General features: G+C 51.2%; 1 protein-coding gene across 3 annotated transcripts; it reads left to right on the top strand.

Moving 5' to 3' along the window:
* The first annotated feature begins 22 nt into the window (after positions 1 to 22).
* Positions 23 to 25,745, top strand: TEF (TEF transcription factor, PAR bZIP family member). Of its 3 annotated transcripts, none has more exons than XM_055328771.1 (4): positions 23 to 182; positions 14,615 to 14,932; positions 20,763 to 20,983; positions 22,139 to 25,745. In XM_055328771.1, exons 1-4 carry the CDS (start codon positions 74 to 76, stop codon positions 22,352 to 22,354), a joined length of 864 nt encoding a protein of 287 aa, XP_055184746.1. In that variant the 5' UTR covers positions 23 to 73; the 3' UTR covers positions 22,355 to 25,745. The 3 variants fall into 3 exon arrangements, with proteins under 3 accessions (XP_055184746.1, XP_055184745.1, XP_055184744.1); XM_055328770.1 differs by lacking the exon at positions 23 to 182 and adding an exon at positions 9,982 to 10,269; XM_055328769.1 differs by lacking the exon at positions 23 to 182 and adding an exon at positions 10,546 to 10,777.

The following is a 25,745-nucleotide window of genomic DNA, read 5'->3' as shown; positions in this document are numbered from 1 at the left end:
CTGCGGCTCCCGGGCCAGCTCCTGCCTCTCTAGCTGCTTCTGAACTCCCCGAGAAAGCACCTCCCGCCAGGCCATGTCCATGTCGAGCTGTGACCGGATTGGAGTGGCCCCTGCCATGGACATGCCTGAGGTCCTCAAGTCCCTGCTGGAGCACTCTCTGCCTTGGCCAGAGAAGAGGACAGGTAGGAACGGAGGTGGCCTGGGTTGGCTGGCCGCCCTTGTGCCCGAGGGGTGGGGTCAGTCGCAGGCACGGTGGCGGGACGGGCAGCTCCCCACTGGAGGTCTGCCCTGGGCCCCCTTCTTGGGCAGGAGGAGGGGCTGGGTGCAGAGAGGGAGAGAGTGGGGAGCCCCCACTGCAGCTCAGGGGCTGCCTCCTGGGCCTGTGGGCTCCGGGAGCCCTGGCCAGTGTGCGGCCACTGACAGGTGCTGTGCTCACGTGGGGCATGGGCAGGACCCGCGCGCTGTGCTGGGAGAAGCACTGAACGCCGCCGACTGTGTGTTAAGTTCCCTCCCTCTGTGTGTGGGGGGTGGCGGCAGCTGGTGGAGGCTGTAGATCTGGGCAGTGTCCGGTGTCTGGAGAAAAGGCTTTCCTCCATTCGCCTGCTTCGGCTCCCGCTCGCTGGAGGGCTGAACCCCTGCATGGCATGGAAGCTGTTATGTAACAGGACCACAGGCTCGCAGCCCTGGTTCCTAGGATACACGGGCAAACACGGGGCCCAGGAGCCAGCAGAGGAGGGCGTGGACAGAGGGGCAGCACCAGCAGCCAGCACCAGGTGCCTCCCGAGCCTGCCTGCAGAAAAAAGCCCATGGCTAGATTTGGGGGCCAGCCTGCTCAGAGTACTCCCTCCTGATAAACATTTCTCCAAATCTCTTCTGTGCTCAGATGTCAGGGGCTCACACCCAGGTCCTCGCTGCTCAGAATCCACATGCACCTTTAAAGGAGCCCCCCGGTCCCCTGCTGCTGGAGCAGACTTAGGACCCCCAGCTGCCCCCTTGGGGGACCCCTCTCTGCTCATCCGGCTGTGCTGACACCTGATCTGTCTTGTCACCAGAGCCCTGGGTGTCCCCGCAGGACTTCCTTCCAAAGGACTCTTAGCCACTCCCAAACTCTGAAGCCTGGGGACAGACACCACAGGCCCTGCCCTCACCCTCTGGGGAGTGAGGAGACCCTTCCCCAAGGGAGGAAGGTGGCTTCCCAAGCTCAGGGCAGGGTCCCCATGGGCTCTCCCACAGAGCTCTGGGCGCAGGCCCCTCAGACCACGCACCCTGTGGCTTGAATCCCAGGGCAGTCGGGGCCACCCTCAGAGGCGGGCGTCCTAGAAGGAGTTCCTATGCCCATGTAGCCTCAGGCCCCGGCTGCTAACCCAGAGAAGCCCGTCTCTTCAGGAAACTCTCAACTAAGCCTGGCAGAGAAGCCACAGCTGACTTTCTTGCCATCTCTGAAGGGCTATGTGGGTGGGTGAAGCTAGAAGTCTTTCCAAAAGCTAGAGGTAGAGGCGCCCGGGGAAGATAGGGTGTCTCAGGATGGCCCAGTGTGTGCACAGGGAGCATCTGGGTGGCCAGCAGCTCTGCAGGGACAGCCCTCAGCTGGACAGAAAAGGGTTATCGGGGCGACTCAGGGCACTGCTCCCTGGACTAGGATCACAGAGCCTTTGAAATGTGGCAGCAACTGCTGGCCACTGGCTCCCAGCTGGCCCCTGGTCCCCACAACTGCTGGGCAGTCCCCCTTGCTTCCTATGGGTGGGCAAAATTGGGGTTCAGCACTGAGGGGACTTGCCCAGGTTCTCAGGCAGAGCTTTTCCAAGAGTTGGCGAGTTCAGACTGAAGATCAGTTTGTCTGGTATGGCTAGGTCGGTCCAAGGGTCATGAACCAGAGTCTCATGCCACCTCTTATCGATTTCCCATGTGGATCTCACTGGGGGTCAGAAGCATGAGGCCCCACGGGGCTGATGGATGCCAATGAGCAGATGAGGGGATGAAGGTTGAAGAGCTAACAGTGTTAGTGCACCCCACAAAGACCTCATTCATTATGGCTCCCAAACCACCGTCACCATTCTCCAAAGCTCCCAGATTCCGCATCTTTTTTTTTTTTTAAAGACTTTATTTTTAAGTAATCTCAACACTCAGCGTGGGGCTCAAACTCACAACCCTGAGGTCAAAAGTCTCATGCTCCACTTGCTGAGCCAGCCAGGCGACCCTCTCCATAGTTTTAATGAAAATAAACATATCTACCTGAAAACCAATATATCTTGGTAAAAAGACCACACATCCCGTACAGAACTAGAATTTCCAGCAGTCATGTAGCAAGTACTTTACAAGTTCTCTCTCCCTGTTTCCCCCGACCCTGGCATCTGACTTCAATGGGAGGAAGACAAGAGAAACATCCAGCTGCCCCAGAAAGCAGGCCTACCCCCAGGATTGCTCACCCTTTGTTTTGGTGTGAAAGGGGTAGTTTCTCCATGGGGGCCTGAGGCCTAATTACAAGCTCTCCACTTTCTCCAGCCCAGTGACTGCTTCCACACACCTTTGGGTCACGTGCAGAGCATATCTTGGGTTCAGCGTGAGGGAATTATAGACGCAACCCGTGCCAAGTGTGAGAAATCCCAGGTGCGCTCTCACGAGACCCTGCTCCCCTGCAGTCTCTCACTCCATGTTCTAGTTCGGAGATGCTTCCTCAGATACAACCTTGGGGCTTCTCTCCCTCTTGCTGCTCCTAGGCCTCTCCCACCAGCCTGTGCAGACCTCCACTTCTTTCCTGTCCCTAGTCAAGCACTTTGTCTAGCAGAGCTGACCAGCCTTGAGCACCCCCCTGGCTTCAGGTCACCATGGCCACCTGGTGGCCCCTCACTGTGGCCACCAGTTTGACTGACTTTCCTGAGGGCAGACAAATTCATATCCAGCAAAAGAGTGGGTCTGTACCCTGAGTCCTGACTCAGTTTCCCTCTGTCTCTGGTCCCTGATCCCTAGAGGGATCAGTATGTTTCTTGTTTCCATTCCTGCTCTTTCTCTGGAGGATCCTCTTCCAAGAGGGGATTCTGTTCCAAGTCGCACATTCTCTCTCTCACTTCCTTCTCCAGCCTCTGGAAAGACCCTGCTTCTCTCAACCACACTGTTAGATCTTTACACCCTATCCTTCCCTCAACCCATGGGGCCTCTGCCGTGCTCAGAGGCTAGTCCCTCCTTTTCCTGCCAGCTTTGGTCTCTCAGGCATCCATCCAGGGAGCTGTGTGGCACGAACACTCCCCACCCCCCCACCCACCCCCACCCCAGAGGTTTATCAAGACCCTTACTTTGAGCTGGGCAGTCAGGGTACCTGCCTCAGGGAGCTTCTGACTAGAATCCCTGTGGGTCACCCAACAGGGAATCCTTGACAGGCCCCCCAACGTCGATCTGTACAAGGTACAAAGAATACCTGCTTCACAGGTATTCATGCCAGGATTAGATGACTTCTCCTATGGAGAAGCCTTTGCACACTGTGAAGTGCTACACTGTTTTCTTTTCTTTCTTTTTTTTTTAAGATTTTATTTATTTATTCATGATAGACACACACAGAGAGAGAGGCAGAGACACAGGCAGAGGGAGAAGCAGGCTCCATGCAGGAGCCTGATGTGGGACTCGATCCCGAGTCTCCAGCATCACGCCCTGGGCCAGAGGCAGGCACCAAACCACTGAGCCACTCAGGGATCCCCTGAGCCACTCAGGGATCCCCGCTACACTGTTTTCCCGTGAGAGACAGCAGCTGGGCCTGGCATGATGCTCCATCCACCAACATCACATTTGTAATCTCACCCTCCATTCCCCTCTTTTGACTCTCCTTCCCGAGGATATTCTCCTTGAAAGAACTGGATCTTGCAAGTTTGTGGGAGCACACACAGGGTTGTCTCCTTGGAAATGGGTGCTGAGGCTCCTGGGGCATGGTGCCATTGTCTGCACCCACCAGTACCAGCTGTGCTGGCCAGAGCAAGGGCCGAGTAACAGGTGGGATCCCAGTGGGACGTGCTAGGGCAGAGGCAGGGGTGCACGGAGGGAGCCTGGGTGTCCTCCTCTGGGAGAACTGTGTTGAGTGGGCCAAGAAGTAGACTCACTGCACCCTGGGCTGTTCTGAGCTTGGCCTCAGGAAAAGTCCATGTGGTTGCCTCCACACCCAGCCTGGCGGAACCAGAGAGAAACTGAGAAATTGTGGAGTTTGCTTTTAGGGAAAAGGAGGAGGCGGTGGTGGTGTGGGGGTCTTCTATATACTGGGCACGTTAGCTCCTTGAATCCTACCACCTCTAAATGGTGAGGAAATGCACTTAGAGGAATCAGGTACCCTCAGGCCAGTGTGTGGACCAGCCTCTCTTCTTTGCTCCCACATTAGGGACTCAAGCTTTCTTTTCTATTTGTTCCCCACCATCACCAATCACGGAGAAATGTGATAAATTCATTCTTACCGAGTGCCAGAAACTGGCAGTTGTGTCTAAGAGTGTCCCTTGCAGATGGTTTTGTACCTTTAGGAGCCTGACCCAAGGTGACGCTGCCCAAGGAATGAATCCTGATCCTAAGAACCAGTTTCCTGAATGTGAGCTTTTACGTCACCACTTGTGGAATGGCTTTTTTGCAAGGGAGGTAGGATCATCCATTCTACGATGAGATGGATGCTTGGTAAAGGGAAGGCCACAGACTTATCAAGGATCCCAACCCAGCTCTGCCTGCTCCGGGCTCATCCTTTCCCACAGGATTCCCACAGGATCTCCTCAGTCATCTGATCGCTTATTGAGCGTTTGCTATGCTTGTGGCATGGGTTTGGGGGTGGGTGAATGACGCAAACACTCCCCCCCACACACACCTGTGTTTGCATTCCAGTGGGGAGAGACAGACAATCAGCAAAGAGGAGGGTCAGGGCCAGCCTCTCAGAGGGGGTGACATGGGAGCAGAGGTCCAGAGAGGGAGGAAGAGTGAGCAACACCTAGAACTTTCAGGCTGAGGGAACAGCACCTGCAAAGGCCCTTTTCTGGGTCAGAAAAGACACCTGTTTGAGGAATAAAGGGCCACTGTGGCTGCAGAAAGTGAGCAAGGGGGACAGGAGGTAGAGGGGGGAGGTGGAGAGACCTGCAGAGGGGAGAACTTACAGGGCCCTGGAGATCATAAAGAAGCCTGGAGCTGTCATAACCCTGCCTGAGAGTCCCCGCCCACCCCCACTGTTCTTGGGGAAGTAGCAGGTGGGGAGGAATGAGGTATTCCCAGGACAACCCAAAATGCAATTAGGCTGAGTTAACTTCCACCAAGCGCTTGCTGTGTGCCAAGTGCTGTTCTCAGGGGCGTGCCTGAAGTGTTTGCTTTTGACATTCAGGCACAGAGAGGTTAAGTAACTTGCCCAAGGTCACACAGTTAGCAAGCAAAGTAGGAATTAAACCCAGATGGTCTGACTCCAGAGCCCACACCCTACGGCTGCACCATCAGCACAGCTTTCACTGGAGAAACCATGGTTGTCGGTGGCTGTTGAGACGTGGCAGAGGCTGGAGGTGATGGTTTCTCTGGAAATGGCACTCTCGGGCAGCGCTCCATCTGTAACCCGAACCCTGGGGGTGGACAAGAGGCAAGCCAAACAGGAAACTCTATTGAAGAGATGGGCAAGAGTTAGTGAAGAGCCTCCACCCACCACTTCTCCCCTAGAGCACACTGAGACCAAGGTACAAACCACAGCCCAGAACTATGCAGCCACAGGTATGTGGGTTGTTGGCCAGCCTTGTGCTGGGGGACTTGCCATCGAAGATGGCTCATGTTTGCTATTCCACGTTCGACTGTGAATCAACACAATGACTGTTATTTAATGTCAATAATGTTCCAAATGTATAGGACTTGGCTCTGAAAGATTTTGTCAACCTTCCTAGCAGCACTGCCAACAAAGCGAGCCAACAAATATTTACTGAGTTACTACCCTGAACCAAGTTTTGTGCTCTCCTGCATTGGGGACTGGCAAAGCACACAGACGACTGGGCTTTGTTGGAGCTCCGTGGAAGCCTTCTCATTGTCCTGCTCTTACACACACCATGCTCAGTAAGTCGGAAGACTGGAAGTGGTACTGTTCTACTAGATGCTCAACATTGGCCAAATGGATCGCTGTGGCCAAAGGCTCCCTTGCTGGAGTTTTAGCTCCTCTGAAACTCGTTTAAATAATAATACTCTGAATTGGCATAATGGCTTAACAAAAGGCACTTGTTCTGCATATGCTCAAGTAAGTTGGGTTGGGTTTTTTTTAGTACTTTTTTTTTCTCCTAAGTAGGCTCCACTCCCAGTGTCGAGCGTAATGAGGGACTTGAATTCATCACCCTGAGATGAAGATCTGAGCTGAAATCAAGAGTCTGACCCTTAACCGACCGAGCCACTCAGGCACCCCTTAATTACCTTTTTTTTCCCCCTTAATTACCTTTTTAACTTGGGTTGGTTAGCAGGTTCCCGAAACACTAAAGAGAATTTAAAGCCAGTCTAGCTCTGGAAAACAGACATTTCACATCCATATCTCTGCTGTAGCTTTGACTCTGGAACCCAGCCTCCCAAAATAATTCTACTCCTGACCTGACACAACCTGAATGAAGGGGAAGGGTGGAGGCCCACCCACTCCATGCCACATACTGTTCAGGCAGGTGCTTGAGATCGCTTCTCATGCTTCTCATCCTCACAACTGCTCTGCGAGGTATGCATATCTACCCTGGTTTCTGAGAGACAAATAGGAGGCTGAGAAGAAGTCACAGGCCCAAGGCCATGTGGCCAGTCAGCAGCTGAGAGGAGATCCAACCCATGCCTGCCCCCAAGCCCACAAATTCACCCCTGGACCACACTTCTCTCAAAAATCACTGCATTGAAACCCTGTCACTAAAGGACACTGAGATCCCACTTCATACCTTTAAAGTCTTTTTTTTTTTTTAAGATTGTGTTTATTTATGCATGAGAGACACAAGGAGAGGAAGAGACATAGGCCAAGGGAGAAGCAGGCTCCCTGTGGGGAGCCTGATACAGGATTTAATCCCAGAATCCCGGGATCATGATTTGAGCCAAAAGCAGATACTCAACCACTGAGCCACCCAGGCGTCCCAATACCTTAAAGTCTTAACTGTGTAATGACATGTCCTTTTTATGGAGCTTTTTTCCTCATAGGGCTCACACAACCTATGGAAATCAGCTAATTCTCACAACATCTATTCCTCCACCACGAGAAGGGGTGAGGCCACGCTGTTATTCCCACTTTACCGATTGACAGGAGACAGGCTAGCCAGAGGTGCTATGGCTCCTCTCTGGTCAGCTAGAGAAGGAAGCCCAGAATGGAATGGCTCTCGCCCCACCTCCAGGGTGGTGCTATTGAACGCTGCCAGTCCACAACGTAGCTAACCTCCTAGCTTGCAAGCAAGCACGAGAGAGAACATGTTTATAATGTTCCCACAGTGTTTGTGACACACCATTTACCCTGTGGTTATCCAGGAGAAAAGAAAAAAAAAAAAAAACCAATACACACACATGGGGAGTGTCAGGACATGAAAAGAGAATGAAATCAAAACTGAGTTTTAAAGTTCCAACCTGCTTGTCTTGCTCACCAGTGTTGCTTGCCTGTTAGATTAGTTGCTCCAGGCTGAGTGGTAAGTAGAGCTGGCATTATGCCTTTTGGATAACTGTAGTTTACAAAGATATCTGAATCTTTACTCCTTACTACATCCACCCTTGTCATAAACAAATGTTACAACTTTCCATTGTTAAATGATCACAAATCCTCCTCTAATACCTTGAAAATTGTTTTATTTTTTTACCCCTTCAATAATGTCATGGTAAAAAAAAATAATAATAGTGATGTCACGGTAGCCATGAAAATAAGACACTTAACTAACGCAGCAAGTCTCTCCACCGCCAAACCAGCCTTTTTTTTTTTAATTTTTATTTATTTATGATAGTCACACAGAGAGACAGAGAGAGAGGCAGAGACACAGGCAGAGGGAGAAGCAGGCTCCATGCACCGGGAACCCGACGTGGGATTCGATCCCGGGTCTCCAGGATCGCGCCCTGGGCCAAAGGCAGGCGCTAAACCAACCGCTGCACCACCCAGGGATCCCTTTTTTTTTTTTTTTAAGATTTTATTTATTTATTCATGAGAGACACACAGAGAGAGAGAGGCAGAGACAAAGGCAGAGAGAGAAGCAGGATCCATGCAGGGAGCCCAATGTGGGACTGGATCCTGGGACTCCAGGATCATGCCCTGGGCCGAAGGCAGGGGCTCAAGCACTGAGCCCCCAGACATCCCCAAAACTCCCTGCTGAGCAGGGAGTGTGATGTGGGGGACTTCATTTTAGGACTCAATCCCAAGACCCTGAGATCATGACCTGAGCCCAAGGCAGATGCTTAACCTACTGAGCCACCTGGGCACCCCTAAGATTTTATTTTTATGTAATCTCTACATCCAGTGTGGTGCTGGAACTCACAACCTTGAGATCAAGAGTCCCATGCTCTACCAAGTGAGCCATCCAGGAGTCCCCCTAAGATATCTTTGTTTAACCACATACATAACTCCCACCAACAAGGCCACAACGCAACAAATCTGTGCACAGCTTAGTGTTTCTACTAAACAGAGAATCAGCATACACCGAGCAGTGGGTTTGTAGCCATGTTTAGTAAAATTATGAAGACTACCATTTGTTGCACGTTTACAATTGTGCAGTGCATTGGCTTCTGGAAGCCCCACAATGTAGACCCTGCCCTACCTCCATTTGATATACCAGTAAAGGAGGCCTGGAGATGTGAAGCCATTGGGTGGAGGTACGAGCCAGAAGGTGACCAAAGTGTCACGTGTGTGGCAATTGAGAACTCGAATTTGGAGCCAGATGCCATGACCCTGGCCCAACCATTCCCCCAGAATCCCTTCAAAATTCTTGCTTCCCAGGTTTGTTCAGGGGCCCCACTTCTTTTTCCTCAACTTCCAGCAAAATCCTGATTGCATCAGCTGGCCAGCTTTCAGCCAGGCGGGTGTTGGCATACAGAACCTATTCTGTGCACCAAGGCCTGTACTCTGCCGCTCCCCAGCCTGGCTACTGGAAGCCCCAGGCTCATTGGTGAGAAACCGGATCAACAGGCCAAGCCCCCCACCCCTTCCCCCGCCCTCAGGGGAGTTTAGAGGCCGGGAGAGTCCAGCACAGCTTGGGTGCAAAGCAGAGTGTAATTTGTGCTCTAATGAGGGACAAAGTTCTGGGCGCTCTACCGTCTCCACGTGTGTGTACCCACTCACATTTTACACTTCGACTGCCTCCTGAGGAATTCTCAGGGACTATTCGTGTTTTAAGAGGAGGTTCTCCCGCAAAGGGTGTAATCGGTACCCTGCGAAAAGAAATTGTGTTTTGTTTCGCTTTTCTCTAGGAAAAGGAAGGGAAAGTCCTACTGAGGTACAGGATTTGCAGAGCTGTTTAGGATTTTACAGAGGAGCCCAACCCCTTAATTTTATGGATGAGGAAGCAGGCGCTAGTGAAGCCACTGGACTTTCCCAAGGTCACAAGCTAGTGAAGGGGAGGACGGAAGCGTGGCCCTGGCCCCGGCGCACGGCAGCCCCTCTCTCGCCACCCGCGGGCCTCAAGAGCGCGCCCTCCACGCTAGTGTTTATCTGGCCGCCACACCCGCACAGCACCCGGATCCGTGGGGAACCTGACACCCCCCCGCCCCCCCTGCCCCGCAGCCGCGGCCAGGCCAGCCAGCCCTACGGGCAGGGCAGGTCACCGTCTGCGGCCCTGGCCTCAGCCAACCTCTGGGTCGTGGGGGAGGAGGGGCGCGCGTCAGGTTGTCGCGTTCCCGTCCCACGACCCTGGGCAGAGTCCCCGGAACAGAAAGGCGCGCCCCTCCCCTCCTCTCCCCTCCTCTCCCCTCCTCTCCGCAGCCCCGCACGTGCTACGCCTCGTGCACCGCCCCGGACCCCGCCCCCGCCCTCCATTGGCTGCACCGCGCCTTCCGCCTCTTCCCCCTCCCCCCGCTACTAGACTCGGCTGCGGCTCCACGTGACCCACGGGGGGACGGACTCGCGGCCCGAGCCGGCCACTTGATAGGCTCCCCCGGCCGGCCCGGCCTCGCCCAGCCCAGCTCCCTTCAGTGGCGCGTCAGGAGGTGGCGAGATTGCGATGAGAGGGAAGGGGGAACGGCTGCGGTGGTCTGGGAGGAGGGCGGGGGTTGTGAAGAGGGTCGAGACGAAGGTGCAACCACGGGTTGAGGATAAGGGGCTGCGGCCGAAGAGGCCCCATGACACCGATTCCAGCAGGCGCCAATCAGGTGACACAGAGGCGGATGGGGCGGGGCCTCCGGCGTCGCTCCTCACCTGGCCCCACACGTGCCGCGCTAACCCCGGCGGCCGAACCAATCACGGCCCGGAAGGCTGCGCCTGCCCTCCTCGCAGGATGGGCCAATCCGAAGCCGCGATCGGGGGACGCTGGCCTGGTCTCATGAATAATTAATATGCCAGCGCCTGTCCGCAGGCGGGGTAGGGATGGAGGGAGGTGGGGGTGCTGCTGGGCGCTTGCGCAGTAGCTGCCCGTGTCGGCAGCTGCTGCGGGTCGCACGGCTCCGGCCCATCTCGGGGGGCGGGCGGGGGAGGCGAGGCGCGCGAGCAGAGCGCGGGGCACGATGTCGGACGCGGGCGGCGGAAAGAAGCCGCCTGTGGAGCCGCAGGCGGGGCCGGGCCCCGGGCCGGGGCGCGCAGCTGGGGAGAGGGGCCTGCCGGGCTCCTTCCCGCTGGTCCTGAAGAAGCTGATGGAGAACCCCCCGCGGGAGGCGCGCCTCGGTGAGGGGAGGGGGTCCGCGCGCGCCCGGGGGCGGGGTTTCTGCAGGGGCGGGGCCTTGCGAGGGCGGGGCCGGGGAGGTCGGAGGTCAGGGTGTAGCCGTCCTGCGGAGGGCCGCGGAGGGCGGGGCAAGGGGGTTGGGGAGAGAAGGTCGGGGTGGCTAGCGAGAGGCTAGGTCAGATGGAGGTTGGCGGGGAAGGGGCAGGAGGGAGAGGTGGGGTGGGGGTCGCCTCAGGGCGCGCGCGACGTATCGGGGTTACTGAGGAGGCTGATGGGGGTCGTAGCAGCCTCTTAGCGCACGCTCCAGGGCGCCTTCCCTGGGGATGCCTGCAGCAGGATCACTGGGGATGCTAGTTTAAAATGCTGGTTCCTGGGCCCCACCCTTCGCCCACCCAGTCTGCGGCTGCTGGGACAGGAACCTGCATTTGAAGGAGCACCCAAACCTCTGTGATTCCAAAGTCCACCAAAGTTTGAGAAGCGCTGACATACGGTGGTGCATTGTCTTTGTATATGGACTTCCCTGCTCCTGGGAGGAGGACCCTTCTTCATCCCTGCGTGTGCGTGTGCGTATCCCCAGCTACTAGGTACACCCGGGAGATTTTCCGCTGCTGAGGTGGGGGAGGGGTGTCAGGAGAAGGGATGCCAGGTGCTCTCCCAGGGGGAGGTTGGGGCAAGGCAGGTAGGGGGATGAGGGTCAGAACGAGGCCACTGTGGCCCTTCACCTGGTTTGTTGGGGCTGACCCTAGACTTTGGGGCCACTGTGGCAGGGCTGGGCTGCTGCTTGCTTCCTAGGCCACAAAGCTCCCTGGAGCCTGTGTGGAAAGCAGGTTTGGCCCTGTTTTTTGGCCTTTGAGAACCGGAGGTTCAGGGCACAGGAGGAGTGCTACCTACTGTGAAGTTTTAGCTCCATTGAAGTATGTTTTCAGTCTGAGATCTTTGAATTTCTGAGAACCATCAGTGTGGCTCAAGGATTTGGAAAGGAATAAGCCTTCTGTAAATTACCTGTCTTGAGGAATTAATTTTTAAAAAAATGCTGTTTCTCCTTTTTTTCTGAGTGTGTGCTGAGGTTCCCATCTCTATGGCTGTCACTATTGGGTTATAAATAGCTTCAGCACATCAGGTAAGGCCAGGCTCTCCCCTTCTGCTTTGGAACCTCATGTGCACAGACCCTTTTCTTTGTTTGGAAGGCAGTGCTTTGTTCCAGATGATGGGGATGAGAGGAGCTACTGGGACAGGTGTGCACATCTCTCAGGTTCTTATTCAAGATTACTAAGTAGCCACCATCTATAATAATAATTCTACCTTGTATTCGCACAGTGCTTACAAAGCACTTTGACATAATCCTATGTAGTCTTCCATAGCAGTTCTATAAGATATTATTCCCATTCCCCAGATGAGGAAAGCTGAGGCTCAGAAGGTGAGGGTGCTTCCTCAAGGTCACATAGCTAGGCCTTACAGCTCTCAGCCTGGTCTGGTGCTTTTTACGCTATCACTGGCAACCACTGATGTCCATCCCTGTGACCTAAGTAATGGGCCTAGTCCTTTATCATCTCGTATAATTAAAACTCTGACTATAATTTATAAAAAAATTATAAAAACACTGATTAAAATATCCTTGGGGTGCCTGGCTGGCTCAGTAGAATGTGCAACTCTTGATCTTGGGATATTGAGTCCAAGCCCCACGTTGGGCATAGAGGTTACTTAAAAATAAATTTAGGGGTGCCAGGGTGGTGCAGTTGACTCTTGGTTTCAGCTGAGGTCACGATCTCAGGGTTCTGAGATTGAGCCCTGCATCGGGCTCAGCACATGGAGTGGAGTCTGCTTGAGATTCTCTCTCCCTCTCCCTCTGTCTGCCCTTCCCACTCATGCTTTCTTTCTCTATGAAATAATTAAATCTTTAATAAGAATAAAAATTTTTTAAGAAGTATGTTTTTAATTGCTTATGCCAAGTAAAGCCTGGAACTTATTGGTATGTGTCCTTCAGTATGGCTGTTTTTCTGTCTCTTCCCTTTTCCTGCCTCCTTTGATTCCCATGATCCGATCCAACATAGGGCACAGTCATTTCTGAACAGAATGTAGAGTCAGATCTCAGAGGAGTAGAACAAGGAGGCCACCTGGCCCTCCCAGCCCACCCAAGCTTGGTACAGAAGGCAGTTGCAACAACTCAGGTTAGAAGGCATGAGCAAATTCTGTTTGTCAAAACCTCCACCTTTTTAACACACTGGGTGTGTTCATTTTTATTGGACCAACAGGCTGCTTTTCTGACTGACTGTGGTCTAGGAGTACACGCATGACTGGTTTATTTCTGACATAATCATATTTGATTTGTCTTTTTCACTTCAGAATCCAGAGTTCAAAGTTGTCTCCCTCAATTTGAAGGCCCATTATGAACTTGTCATGATTTTATCTCCCACTTCCCTGATTAGCCTCCCTTTGATTCCCTTCTAACCTTGTCATATTTCTTTCATCTTTTTTCCCCTTAATTTGCCCGTTCTTGGGTATCTATGTGCATAGCTTTTGGGCTGAGACAATTAGGTGGGATCCAGTCTCCACTAATTGATTAGTTTTGCTTTGAATGGGAATAAGCTTTGGGGAGGGGGCGGGCAGGAGGAAACAAGCTTTTCTACTTCAGCTCCAGCCCTGTCCTTCTTTCCAGAAAACCTGCCTTCAGTCTTCCCTGCTTATTCAGAGATAGAAGGTTCTTGAAATGCTTGCTCTGAAATAGGTTCTGAAAAGACAGCTCCAATCCCTCTCTATCCAATAAACCTAAAGGGAGTCAGTTTGCAAACCCAGCATTTTTCATTCAGTATGCACATTTTCCTTCAGCTTGCTCCCATAGTGGTCTTTCAGATGTAGAAATGAATTCGATGTAGTCCCTGCCCTCAGTGAGCTCACAGTAATAGCGAATGCCTGCTGTGTGCCAGGAACCCTACAGGACATGTTCAAATGCTATCTCTAGGGGTGCCTGGCTGGCTGAGTCAATGGAGCATACAACTCTTGATTTCGGGGTTATAAGTTCGAGCCCCACGTTGGATGTAGAGATTACATGAAGATAAAAATGTTTTTTAAAGGGGGATCCCTGGGTGGCTCAGCGGTTTAGCGCCTGCCTTTTGCCCAGGGCGCGATCCTGGAGTCCCAAGATTGAGTCCCACGTCAGGCTCCCGGCATGGAGCCTGCTTCTCCCTCCTCCTGTGTCTCTGCCTCTTTCTCTCTCTCTCTATGTCTATCATGAATAAATAAATAAATCTTAAAAAAAAGTTTTTTAAAAAAATGTTATCTCTAGTCTTCACCAAAGAGGTTGCTTTGTTCTCATGTACAGTGAAGGACACTGAGGCTGGGAGAGATTAAAATCACACATAGCAAGTTGGTGCCACAGCTGAGATTCAAGCCCTAGGCTGTGTTGCTGTGGAGAAGCTTCGCTGGAGGGAACAGGACAGAAGAACACAAAAGTTCTTGGCCCGAGGAATCCTAAAATATCCTTTCCTAAAATATTACTAAGATAGCAGAAACTCCATTTCCTCCCTGCAGCCTCTCTCCTGCAGATGCCAATCCCACAGCCTATTCTGAATTAATCCTGGGACCACATCAGGCCCTAGAACTTGTGGAGAACATTCTGAGAAGCCCAGGCATGGGTGAGGCCACGCTGCCACCGCTGAAGGAGACCAGTGGGCCTGGGACAAACAACAGGTTTTAACTGGACAGCAGAGCAGACTCTTGAAATTGCTGGGACAGGTCAGGGCTCAGATGGAAAAGAGTCAGGCCCGAGAGGCCCACTGCTTACCTCCTGAGGTTGAATTACACTCTGGTGTGGTGTCTCATCACAGATTTTGTGTCTGCAGATAAAGAAAAAGGGAAGGAGAAGTTGGAGGAAGACGAGGCTGCGGCAGCCAGCACCATGGCGGTCTCAGCGTCCCTCATGCCGCCCATCTGGGACAAGACCATCCCTTATGATGGCGAGTCTTTCCACCTGGAGTACATGGACCTGGATGAGTTCCTGCTGGAGAATGGCATCCCCGCCAGCCCCACCCACCTGGCCCAGAACCTGCTGCTGCCTGTGGCCGAGCTGGAAGGGAAGGAGTCAGCCAGCTCTTCCACGGCATCTCCTCCATCCTCCTCCACTGCTGTCTTTCAGGCCTCTGAAACCGCGTCCAGCACAGGTAGGTGCCTGGCCACCTGGCCCATCCAGAGGGCCCTCACACACCCAGTGAGCCCTTTCTCTCAGATGTCCTGGTGGGCCTGCAGCATGGAGAAATCCTTGGCTCCTCACCCTTGAGCACAGTCCCCTGAGGCTGGAGACAAAAATAGCAGCCACATCAGCACAGTCTGGGCATTTCTGTAGGTTGGTGTGCTGCAGATGGCTGGGACAGTGGAGTGAGCCCTTCCAGTCTGAGGCTTTACAGGATAGAAATCCCAGGCTGCTTTTCCTCAGCACACTGCCCTTTGCGTCTGCATGCACTTTGCCACAGCTTTTTGGGAAGCTCAGGCAATAGTAACAATAACAATAATAATACCAGGTAACATCTGTTTAGAACCTACTGCATGCCAGGCATTAATACATAATCCTGACAAGAACCTTGTAACATTGATACTCTCATACCTGTTTTATACCTGAGGAAATTAGAAGTAACTTGTCCAAGGTCACACAACTGCTAAGTGGTGGAGGCAGCACTCGAAGTGAGGATGCCTGACTCCAAAGCCAGATACTGCTTAGGCACTGGCCTGAGCAAGGCATTCTTGCTGCCAGGACCATCATCATCTTCAGGACACTTCCTTTATTCTCTTGTTCTTTTTCTGTTCTACCTCTTGAGGTAGGTGGGTGGGTGGGTCGGTTGGTTGGTTGGTTGGTTTTCATGCTGCTTGGACATGAACCCTTCAGAGGAGGCATGGCTGCTGTCTCAGAGAGCCCTACAAAGTTTTTTGCAGGCTCAGTTACAGGCATACAAGCTGATGGCTCCCATGAAGGATCCCAGGAGTTGGTTTGGAACCCAGGGGACCCACACCCAAGGAATTCTCATGCTCTATTTTTATTTATTTTATTTTCTTACTTTTTATTACAGAAACATTTTCAAATACAAAAATGAGAGACTAGTATATGAACTTTCATGTAGCCATCATTAACCTTCCATAATTCTTAATTCATAATCAGTCTTGTTTTCCATAACTTCTTCCATTCTCTCACCTGGTTATTTAAAATCAAATTCTAGATATTATATCATTTCATCTGTACGTATTTTTTTTAAGATTTTATTTATTTATTCATGAGAGATACACAGAGAAAGAGAGAGAAAGAGACAGAGAAAGAGACAGAGGCAGAGACACAGGCAGAGGGAGAAGCAGGCTCCATGCAGGGAGCCCGATGTGGGACTCCATCCCAGGTCTCCAGGATCACACCCTGGGCTGAAGGCAGCGCTAAACCACTGAGCCACCAGGGCTGCCCCCTCATCTGTACGTATTTTAATATGTCTGTAAAATTTAAAGGTTCTTCTAAAAAACATAACAAAAATACCGATTTTACATAAAAAGTTGACAGTATATCCATCAGCATTCCAAGTCCCAAAAACTTGTTTCAGAAATGTTACTGTTTAGAGGGACACCTGGGGAGCTCAATCGGATAAGTGTCTGACTCTTGATTTTGGCTCAGGTCATAATCTCAGGGTCATGAGATCAAGCCCCCATGTTGGGCTCCTTGCTCATTAAGGAGTCTGCTTGAGATTCTCTCTCAGAAAGAAAGAAGGAAGGAAGGAAGGAAGGAAGGAAGGAAGGAAGGAAGGAAGGAAGGAAGGAAGGAAGGAAAGAGAAAGAAAGAAAGAAAGAAAGAAAGAAAGAAAGAAAGAAAGAAAGAAAGAAAGAAAAGAAAGAAAGGAGAGAGAGAGAGAGAGAGAGGGAGGGAGGGAGGGAAGAAAGAAAGAAAGAAAGAAAGAAAGAAAGAAAGAAAGAAAGAAAGAAAATTCTCTCTCTGCTCCTCTCCTGTGCACACATGCACACACATGCACATGTACTCATTCTCTCTCAAATAAATCTTTAAAAAAAACGTTACTCTTTTACTGTTTGTTTGAATCAGGATCCAAACAAGATCCACAGATTTCATTTAGTTTTGTATCTTAAATCTTTTGTTATTTATAGTGTCCCTTCTTTTTTTTTTTTCCAATTCATTTGTTGAAGAAACTGGATCATTGGTCTGTAGAGTTTTGCAAATGCTAGATTTTTCTGACTGTAGCCCTATAGTACCATTTAACATGTTCCTCTGCCCCTTGTTTTTCTCTTGTAAACTGATGAGATATAGAGACTTCCGCTGATTCCAGGTGAATTCTTGTTTGAAGGCAGTTCGTTTTTTTGTTTTTTTTTTTAATATTTTTTTATTTATTCATGAGAGAGAGGCAGAGACACAGGCAGAGGGAGAAGCAGGCTCCATGCAGGGAGCGCAACATGGGAGTTGATCCTGGGTTTCCAGGATCAGGCCCTGGGCTGAAAGCGGCGTTAAACCACTGAGCCACCCGGGCTGCCCGAAGGCAGTTCATTTTTGTGCCCATTAGATTGTCCTAGAAGGCTGGGCCCATGTATGGGTAGGGGGCAGAGCTGGAAATGAGTCTTCATTTTATACCTTAGGCAGTCTCAGTGGCATTTTCTTTTGATTTGTTGTTATTGTTTTAAGATTTATTTTAGAGAGAGAGTGAGGAGGGGAGGGGCAGAGGGAAAGGGAAAGAGGGACTATCATGCAGACTCTGAGCTGAGCACAGAACCTGACATGGGGCTCCATCCCAGGACCCTGAGATCATGACGTGAGCCGAAACCAAGAGTCAGAAGTTCAGCCAACTGAGTCAGTCACCCATCTGCCCCAATTTTGTTTCTAAGTAAGCCTTCTTAATAAACCATGGCATACAGAAGTGCCCATATCACAACTCGATGAATCTTCACAAAGTGAACCCACCCATGTAACTACCACATAAATCAGGATATAGAACACGGTTGGTATTCCAGAAATGCTTTGTGACGCCAATTCAGTCATTACTACCCAGAGGCCATCACTATCGTTATTTCCATCACCAAAGATGCTTGGCATTATATATTAATTGTATATGTGTGTGTATTATGTATGATGTTTGTTTTTGCCTATTGTAATTATGTTTAAGGTCTGACATTTATCAGTACCTATAGCTAGCTTTATAATATACATATAAATTATAGGGGCATATGAATCACTTTACATTGACAAAATATATTTAGAAAACATACTTATGGGGCAGCCCAGGTAGCTCAGTGGTTTAGCGCTGCCTTCAGCGCAGGGCCTGATCCTGGAGACCTGGGATCAAGTCCCATATCAGGCTCCTTGCGTGGAGCCTGCTTCTCCCTCTGCCTGTGTTTCTGCCTCTCTCTCTTTATCTGTGTCTCTCATGAATGAATGAATGAATGAATGAATGAACGAACAAATAAATAGGAAATATCATGTGGGATCCCTGGGTGGTGCAGCAGTTTGGTGCCTGCCTTTGGCCCAGGGCACGATCCTGGAGACCCGGGATCGAATCCCACGTCGGGCTCCCGGTGCATGGAGCCTGCTTCTCCCTCTGCCCTTGTCTCTGCCGCTCTCTCTCTCTCTGTGACTATCATAAAATAAATTTAAAAAAAAAATTAAAAAAAAGGAAATATCATGTTTAGTAGGAAAAAAACAACACTTATAAAAAAACAAAAAACAAAAACAGGGCAGCCCTGGTGGTCCAGCGGTGTAGCGCCACCTTCGGCCCAGGGCGTGATCCTGGAGACCCGGGATCAAGTCCCACGTTGGGCTCCCTGCATGGAGCCTGCTTCTCCCTCTGCCTGTGTCTCTGCCTCTCTCTCTCTCTCTCTCTGTGTCTCTCGTGAATAAATAAATCTTAAAAACAAAAAACAAACATACTTATGGAATACTCCTCTGGCAGAAATAAAACCACAATACAGGTAAAGTAAGTTTTATATTGAAGAATTATACACATGGTAGAAATGAAAGTAAAATTCCGTCTCTTAATTTTTTAGTTCCTCCTGTTAAAAGTCATAAGTAGTATGTATGGTCTGTCCAGCTTCTTTTCCTCAAATTTGTGAGGAAATTTATAACGTGCCTGTAGCAGTTTGTTCATTTTCGTTGCTTGAGTGATTCCATTATATGATCGATCATACCACTTTTGTCCATTCTATGGTTGATGGGCATTTGGGGCATTTCTAGTTTTGGGTTATGCACAGCACTGCTATGATCGTTTATGTGCATGTCTTTTGGTAAATACGTCTGTGTGTTTCCATGGGGCTGGGTCATCAGACGTGTATGCCTTCAGCCTTTGTAGTTTCCATCACATAGTGTACAAAGTGGTTGCAGCCATGTCTGCTCCTCCCTGCAAAGTGTGGGAGTCCTAGTTGTCAGGCTTTGGCATCCTGGCTGTTTGTCTTGCGGGTGTAGGGTTTGGCAACTGCGGTACTCCCACAGTTACCACATTGGTCCCTGGTCATTCACTCTCCTGATGTCCATCCCTTTTTGTAATTAACCCCCTCTCATAGGATCCACTGAGTTTATGCACACGATCCGGAGAAAACCTATCATGTCACACTTTCACTCAGAACCCTCCAGTGGCTTCTCCCATCTCAGGGCAAAAGTCCAAATCACTGGGACTATTGACATTTGGACCAGATAATTTTTTTGTTGGGGTAGAGGGAGGGACTGTCCTGTGCGTTAGAGGATGTTTAACAGTATTCTTGGCTTCTACCTACTAGATGTCAGAGGAAAATGCCCCCTTTCCTTGTGTGGCCATGTGTCTCCTGTGGGACAGAATCATCCCCTGTTGAAAACCACTGCTTTAAAAAAAAAAAAAAAAGAAAACCACTGCTTTCTGGGGATTAAAAGCCCTGTATTTTATGTTCTGGAGCTGTCCTATTACTCTTTCCTCCCATCCTTTCACTTCAGCTACATCGGCTGCATTTCTGTTTCTTGAACACACCACTGCTTGCCTGTGTACATCCTGGTGCACTTGCTGTTCACTCTTTTTGAAATGTTCTCCTCCCAAATAGCCACATGGCATCCAACACTTTTATAGATATTTTTAATTTATCTTGTGTAATGTCAGCCTTCCCCCGCTAGAATAACATTCCGTGAAGGCTAGGATTTTTACTTGTTTTGTGCACTGCTTTGTCTTTGCAAAGACAGTAGTACCTGGCATGTGGTAGATATTTAGCAAATATCTGTTGACTTAAGAGTTTGTGTACTCCTATCAGTAGCATTGAATGAGTAGGCCAAAGGTATGATGGTGGTGTTGTTTTTTTATAACTTATCTCTAATAATGCACAACCTTTGCATTCTGAAAGTGCCTCTAATCCAATGTCCACTATAAAGTGGCAGCTGGAAGGGGTAGAAAAGAACAAGGATTCAGAGTCAAGCAGACCCAGACTCAAATTGTACTTCAGTCACTTACCATCTGTGTGACCCTGGGAAAACCAGGCTATTTCTCTGAGCCTCAGTTTCTTCATCTATAAAATAAGGTTAACACCTGTCTGCCTTTCAGAGTTGTCCTAAGACTGAATGAACGCTGTGACCAATAATGTCTTGAGGGACTCAAAAATGGAAGCCATTTCATTCAGTCTGGGTCCCTAGCCCATAATAGTTCATAGAGGAATTCAGCTGTTTCTCATTATTTGAGAACTTGAAACCACAGGAAGTTAGGGGGTATAATGATTTAATGTTTTGCTTAACATTTCTGGGGGGAGGGAGACAATCGGAAAATCCTGTCTTTTTCAAGGGCCTCTGTTTCCTTTTGAGCATTTTGTTCCTAATGGACAGAATTCTTTCCGTATTTGTGTTGTTGAAGTGAATCACTTATGCCAGCTTGGGGGCTAAGGCTGTTGCAGTTTTTCTTCCCTCCAAGTGGCGATGGCTGGTGCAACCTTGAGGTTGAAGCAGGTGTCCAGGTGTGTGAGACGTGTCTTTGCTGTCCAGTGAGCTGCTTTGGGACCATCTGCCTCTGTGTCTTTCAGAATCCTCCCTGGAAAAGGAGAGGGAGACACCTAGTCCCATTGACCCCAACTGTGTGGAGGTAGATGTGAACTTCAATCCTGACCCTGCTGACCTGGTCCTCTCCAGTGTCCCTGGTGGGGAGCTCTTCAACCCTCGGAAGCACAAGTTTGCAGAGGAGGACCTGAAGCCCCAGCCCATGATCAAAAAGGCCAAGAAGGTCTTTGTCCCCGATGAGCAGAAGGTAACCTGCTATGTGTTATAAATAAAGGTACAGCATCGGTTCAAGAGCCAAGGGGTTGTGCTTCCTCCCATTTAATTTCATGTGGAGGACCCTGTCTCCTTGGGGACATCATTTAAAAAGGCATGAGTTCAGTGTGCGGAGCCATATCCTGCAGCAGTTGGTAGAAAGAGAGTCAGGTAACATTTGGCCCCAGTGCGACTCCCTGTAGCTTCTTTCTTTTCTTCCCGGCCACCACTGGGTTGATGTTCCCACTTCCTGGCTTTGGCCCAGCCTTCAGGCCAGAGCTCACTAGGCCACGGGAACTGGCGTTGAACAAGCCCTTGCTTTGAAGGACAAAAGATAGTTGTATGTTGCCATCCCCAGGGAGGAGAAGGCAGCTTTCAAGCTGATGCTCTTGGAGGAACTCAGAGAGTGGGAGGGAGAAGAGGATTTTACAAAAATCTTTCCATCCTTTCTTATAAAAAATTCAAAAGGAACATATTTCATCCAAGCTTTGGAATCTGGCAGGCCTGGGTTCAAACTCCACTTTGCCACCAAGAGCTTACGAGGCCTCAGATTTCTCATCTGTAACATGGAAATAACCACACCTGTCTCTCCAGAGGCTTCTGAGCCTTCAGTAGCAATGACAGTGAAAATGGTAGACGTTTGTGTGGTCTGTACCATGTGCCAGGTGCTGCCTATAGGCCCCTCATACATGGTAACTTGTTTAACCCTCAGACAGCTCCGTGACAGAGTCACTGTTATTATCCCGCATTGTAAAGATGAGAGGCTAAGAGACTCACACAGTTCCAGCCAAGATTTAAACTCAGGGAACTGGATGCAGGATGCGGGCCCTTAGCCACAACCAAAATGTCGAAGTGAGGCAAGGCGATAGTGCTTTATGTTGAAGTAGCCCAGAACCAGTGACCATGAGTCCCCTTCCCTCTACCGCATATACTGCCCAAGGGCTTTGCTTCTTCCACATGCCCGGGTAAAGATTAGGGCCCTTCAGTGTCCTTGGCACATGTGGCTCCTTCCCTGGGGTCCAAGCTTTTGGCTGGCTGCACCAGATGGAGTTTTAAGAGGAATCTGGGGTGCGGAATGCTGGCAGGAAGGGAAGGGTTGGATTCCCTCATGGGGAACAAGGAGAAACCCACAAAGGACACTTCTCCACAGGATGAAAAGTACTGGACGAGACGCAAGAAGAACAATGTAGCGGCCAAACGGTCCCGGGATGCCCGGCGCCTGAAGGAGAACCAGATCACCATCAGGGCAGCCTTCCTGGAGAAGGAGAACACAGCGCTGCGGACGGAGGTGGCTGAGCTGCGCAAGGAGGTGGGCAAGTGTAAGACCATCGTGTCCAAGTATGAGACCAAGTACGGGCCCTTGTAACCCGTGTCCCCTGCTCGGGCAGCGCTGCCTGCACCTCAGACCTCTGCCTGGGGGCTCCCTGAAACCCCACACACACGTGGAGACTTATGACTCGTCATGGTCGAACGGTGGCACACCTGCTCCAGGAGCGTTCACGTTCAAGCTTCATTATCACATGGCCAGCACACGTGGCGACTTCTCTGGGGGGCCAGCCTCCTCACCCGTGGGGATGCGAGAGAATCTACGTAGACGGGTGAATCAGCCTTAGTTTCTATTCTTGGATGTCCCAGTTGAATCGGAAGGGGACCTCTGGGGTACAGATCTCCTTTCACCAGGGGCTCGGGCTTCCCTGACTCTCCCTCAGTCTCTGGCCTGGGCCATTGAGCCTGTCTCCACAGAATGAGTCGTGATCCTTGTCGCCCAACGTCTTCTCAGGTAGCGGGGCGCATTTCCAGGTGGGGTGCGTCAGTCACCCACCTCACCCTCCCCAGAAAGTCTTTGAGAGAAACATCCGTTCCCATCTCCCTCAGAGGTAGAAAGACAAAGCAGCTCCTCCGCAGTGTCCCCCCAGGGCCGAGCCACGGGAGCAGGGTCTCCACTCGGCCTGGGATGGGGTGTGGGTCTGGGGCCCACAGCAGAAGCGCACCCGGCTGTTCTTAGCTCCCACACCCCTTTTCTCCTGTGGTTCTGAGGCCTGGAAGCCAGGGATGAGGCCCTGGCGGTGGGCTCTCTCCATTTTTCATCTGCTTTGGAGGAGGGACTCCCAGGCGGCTGGTCTCCGAGTCTTGACCACAGTGCAGAGGGAGGCCTTTTCATCTCTTCTCCAGGCCACTCATGGAGGCCACCTGAGACTTTTTGTCCCACCACACTGGGCCTTGGAGCCTGCTGTTTCTTTTCACCCAGTGACCATGCTCAGATCTTGGATTTAAAAGGAACCCCCCCCCCCCCCCGCCTAGGAAGCTTAACTTCCTGGAGCCAGGATGCACCTTCCGCATGGTGTTTAGAAAACCAGCCTCCACGACCCCATACATTGTGGGCGGAGAGCTGGGGCATGTTTCCCAAGAAGTTCCCCTTTTTTCTTGCTCTGCTCTCCAATGTGGGCCAGGCCAGAGCCCACTTTCCCTAAAAGCAGAAGAGGGCTTCCCAGTTCTTATTTCAGGATCCCTCCCCTGTGTGAGCTGCCAGGAGTGTCAGTCTGCGGGACTTGGTAAGGGGTCGCAGGGCTCACAGCTCAGCTCTTGGGCCATCCACTCGGGCAAGGGGCCCCTTGGTCTGTGTCCCAGGAGGCACCGGCCACCCACACAAGCTGGCTGTGGTATGATGTGGAGGGAAGAGGTCTTCGCAGCTGTGGCTCCTCTATCTCACAGCTGTTCCTTTCTCGTGTCAGCGGACTCAGTGATCCTTTTGCTGTACCTGGAAGATTCGTTGAGGAAAGCCGTGGGACCCTCTGCTCACTGTGGTCAGCCGGGGCACCTGGAGATGGGTGTATTTATTTGCTCAGGGCAGGTAGCCTGTGGTAAAGAGGGGTCAGAGGTGACAGGCGCACTTTGTCGGGCTTACCACTGGCTTTATTTAAAGTGGTGGCTCTGAGTCCTGTGCCCTGACCCTGAAAGACTTTTCATAACAGATGTTAAGACCGGGGGACACCATGCACCGGCCATGGGCCACTCCCCAGGGGAATGCCACGGCCCTCCAGGGACCTGCACACCTGCCCTTCCAGGGTACTTGACAAGGGTCCCTGAGGCCAAGGGAGGCCACCCCCTCCCTCCTGATTTTGACTTCGTGGTTCTATAAAACCCATATTCACTCTTACTCTATTGTAACCACAACAGGGCCGTTGCATCTGGCATGTCTGTGTCCTGACCCGGGCAGCTTGCCTGCCCGGACACACTCTCTCTGGTCTGGCTACCCACCAAGAGGGCAGTTTTCATTTTGTAATTGGTAGAAGAGCCTCCAGCTTAAAAGCTCTTCCTTTTCTTTGGTCAGAAAGTATATGGTTTGTGTTGTGTTTTGTTTTGTTTTGTTTTAAGGATGGACATCTGCTCTCTGGTTAGTGTTCACATCCCCCCTTGAGCGGTGGAATGATGGCCTGATGTCTTTCCTCTGTCTCACCTTCTGCCTGCCCAGTGCCCTCCTTTTCCTCCCTGCCAGGCAGTGGCTGTCTGGTTCCTTCCCAAAGTGCTTACTTGGAAAGAGAGTAGCTGCCGGCCTCTTTCAGAAGAGTTCCTTTGAGTCAGGAGCCTGGCGGGGATAGGAAGGAGGGGTCCACAGAAGTGGACGTTTGGGGGAAGAGGACCGCTCAGAGAAAGTCTCTCCTTCCCAGGCCTAAGAATCGGGTGCTTGGAGCAGGAGAGGGCTGCTCCCTGCTCAGTATCCGTCAGGAATTGGGAGTCTCCTTGACTCCCTCCTTGGGGCTGACAGCCAAAGAGTGAGGCTCCTGTGCTCAGACCTTTGACATCGTCTACGGAGCGCTGGAGGCTAGGGAAGCCAGCAGAGGTGGCTTTCTGTGGGTTTGTGATTGCTTAGGAGGCGCATGCCTTCCTGAGCTCCCTGTCTTCAGCTCCACGGTAGCCTCGTTGCAACCTCAGAATAGACAAATCATGAATGAGCTAGAATGTTGGAAGAATATACATATAATAAATGTATATCTAGATATAGAAATATATATATTTAGAGAGAGCTTTCATGATGGCTAGCACCTCGTGGAGGACCTGGGTAACTCATACCCGTGGCCAAAGGAAGGGTGCTGTCTGTCCGGGCCCTGAGGTTGGGGAGGGCATTGGGCACTGACCCTTGACTGGGTAAGCATCGCCCTGCTGCGGGGGGCTGCAGTGGCCCTGGGCGGGCAGTTAATATGGTCCTCCAGCCGGAGGCGGGGTGGCAGGCCTGGGAACCAGCAGAGGAGGGCCCGTTTGTGCCGGGCAGCGCTCCGTCCATGACCCTGGGAGCTCTGCTCCCGGTAACACAAAGGGCAAAGAGCCCCTGGTTTTCGTGGCAAAGCCCCACCCCAGAGCTCCTTTAACATCTGTTCATTAAGTGCAATAAATTTTTCTAGAAAATGGCAAAGATGACTTCCAGGTGGATATTGCTCTCTTACGGTGTTGGGGATGCCAGAACACCACTTGGTTTTATTTTTCTAAGTGCATGTGATAGAGTGTGTGGGGCTCTGCGTCCTCCCCTGGGAGCTGGCATTCCAGCGGGCCCCTCTCCCCTTTACCCTTGTTGGGGGAAAGAGGCAAGGAGAAGCCCCTCCTTCCCCGCCGGAGAGGGCAGAGGCAGACTGTAGCCCATTGGCCTTATGTGCGTGTGTGCGTGCGAATGTGTCGCTGCTGGTGGGCTGGAGTGATGTGACTGGGAGGGAAGTCGGGGATGTGTCCTTTTCAAGACAAGATTAAATATTTTGAGATGAGAA

This window comes from Nyctereutes procyonoides, unplaced genomic scaffold (assembly GCF_905146905.1).
Source record: "Nyctereutes procyonoides isolate TBG_1078 unplaced genomic scaffold, NYPRO_anot_genome, whole genome shotgun sequence".
Taxonomy (NCBI): Eukaryota; Metazoa; Chordata; class Mammalia; order Carnivora; family Canidae; genus Nyctereutes; species Nyctereutes procyonoides.
The sequence above is the reverse complement of the archived record's forward strand: the minus strand, read 5'-3'. Positions and strand labels throughout refer to the sequence as shown.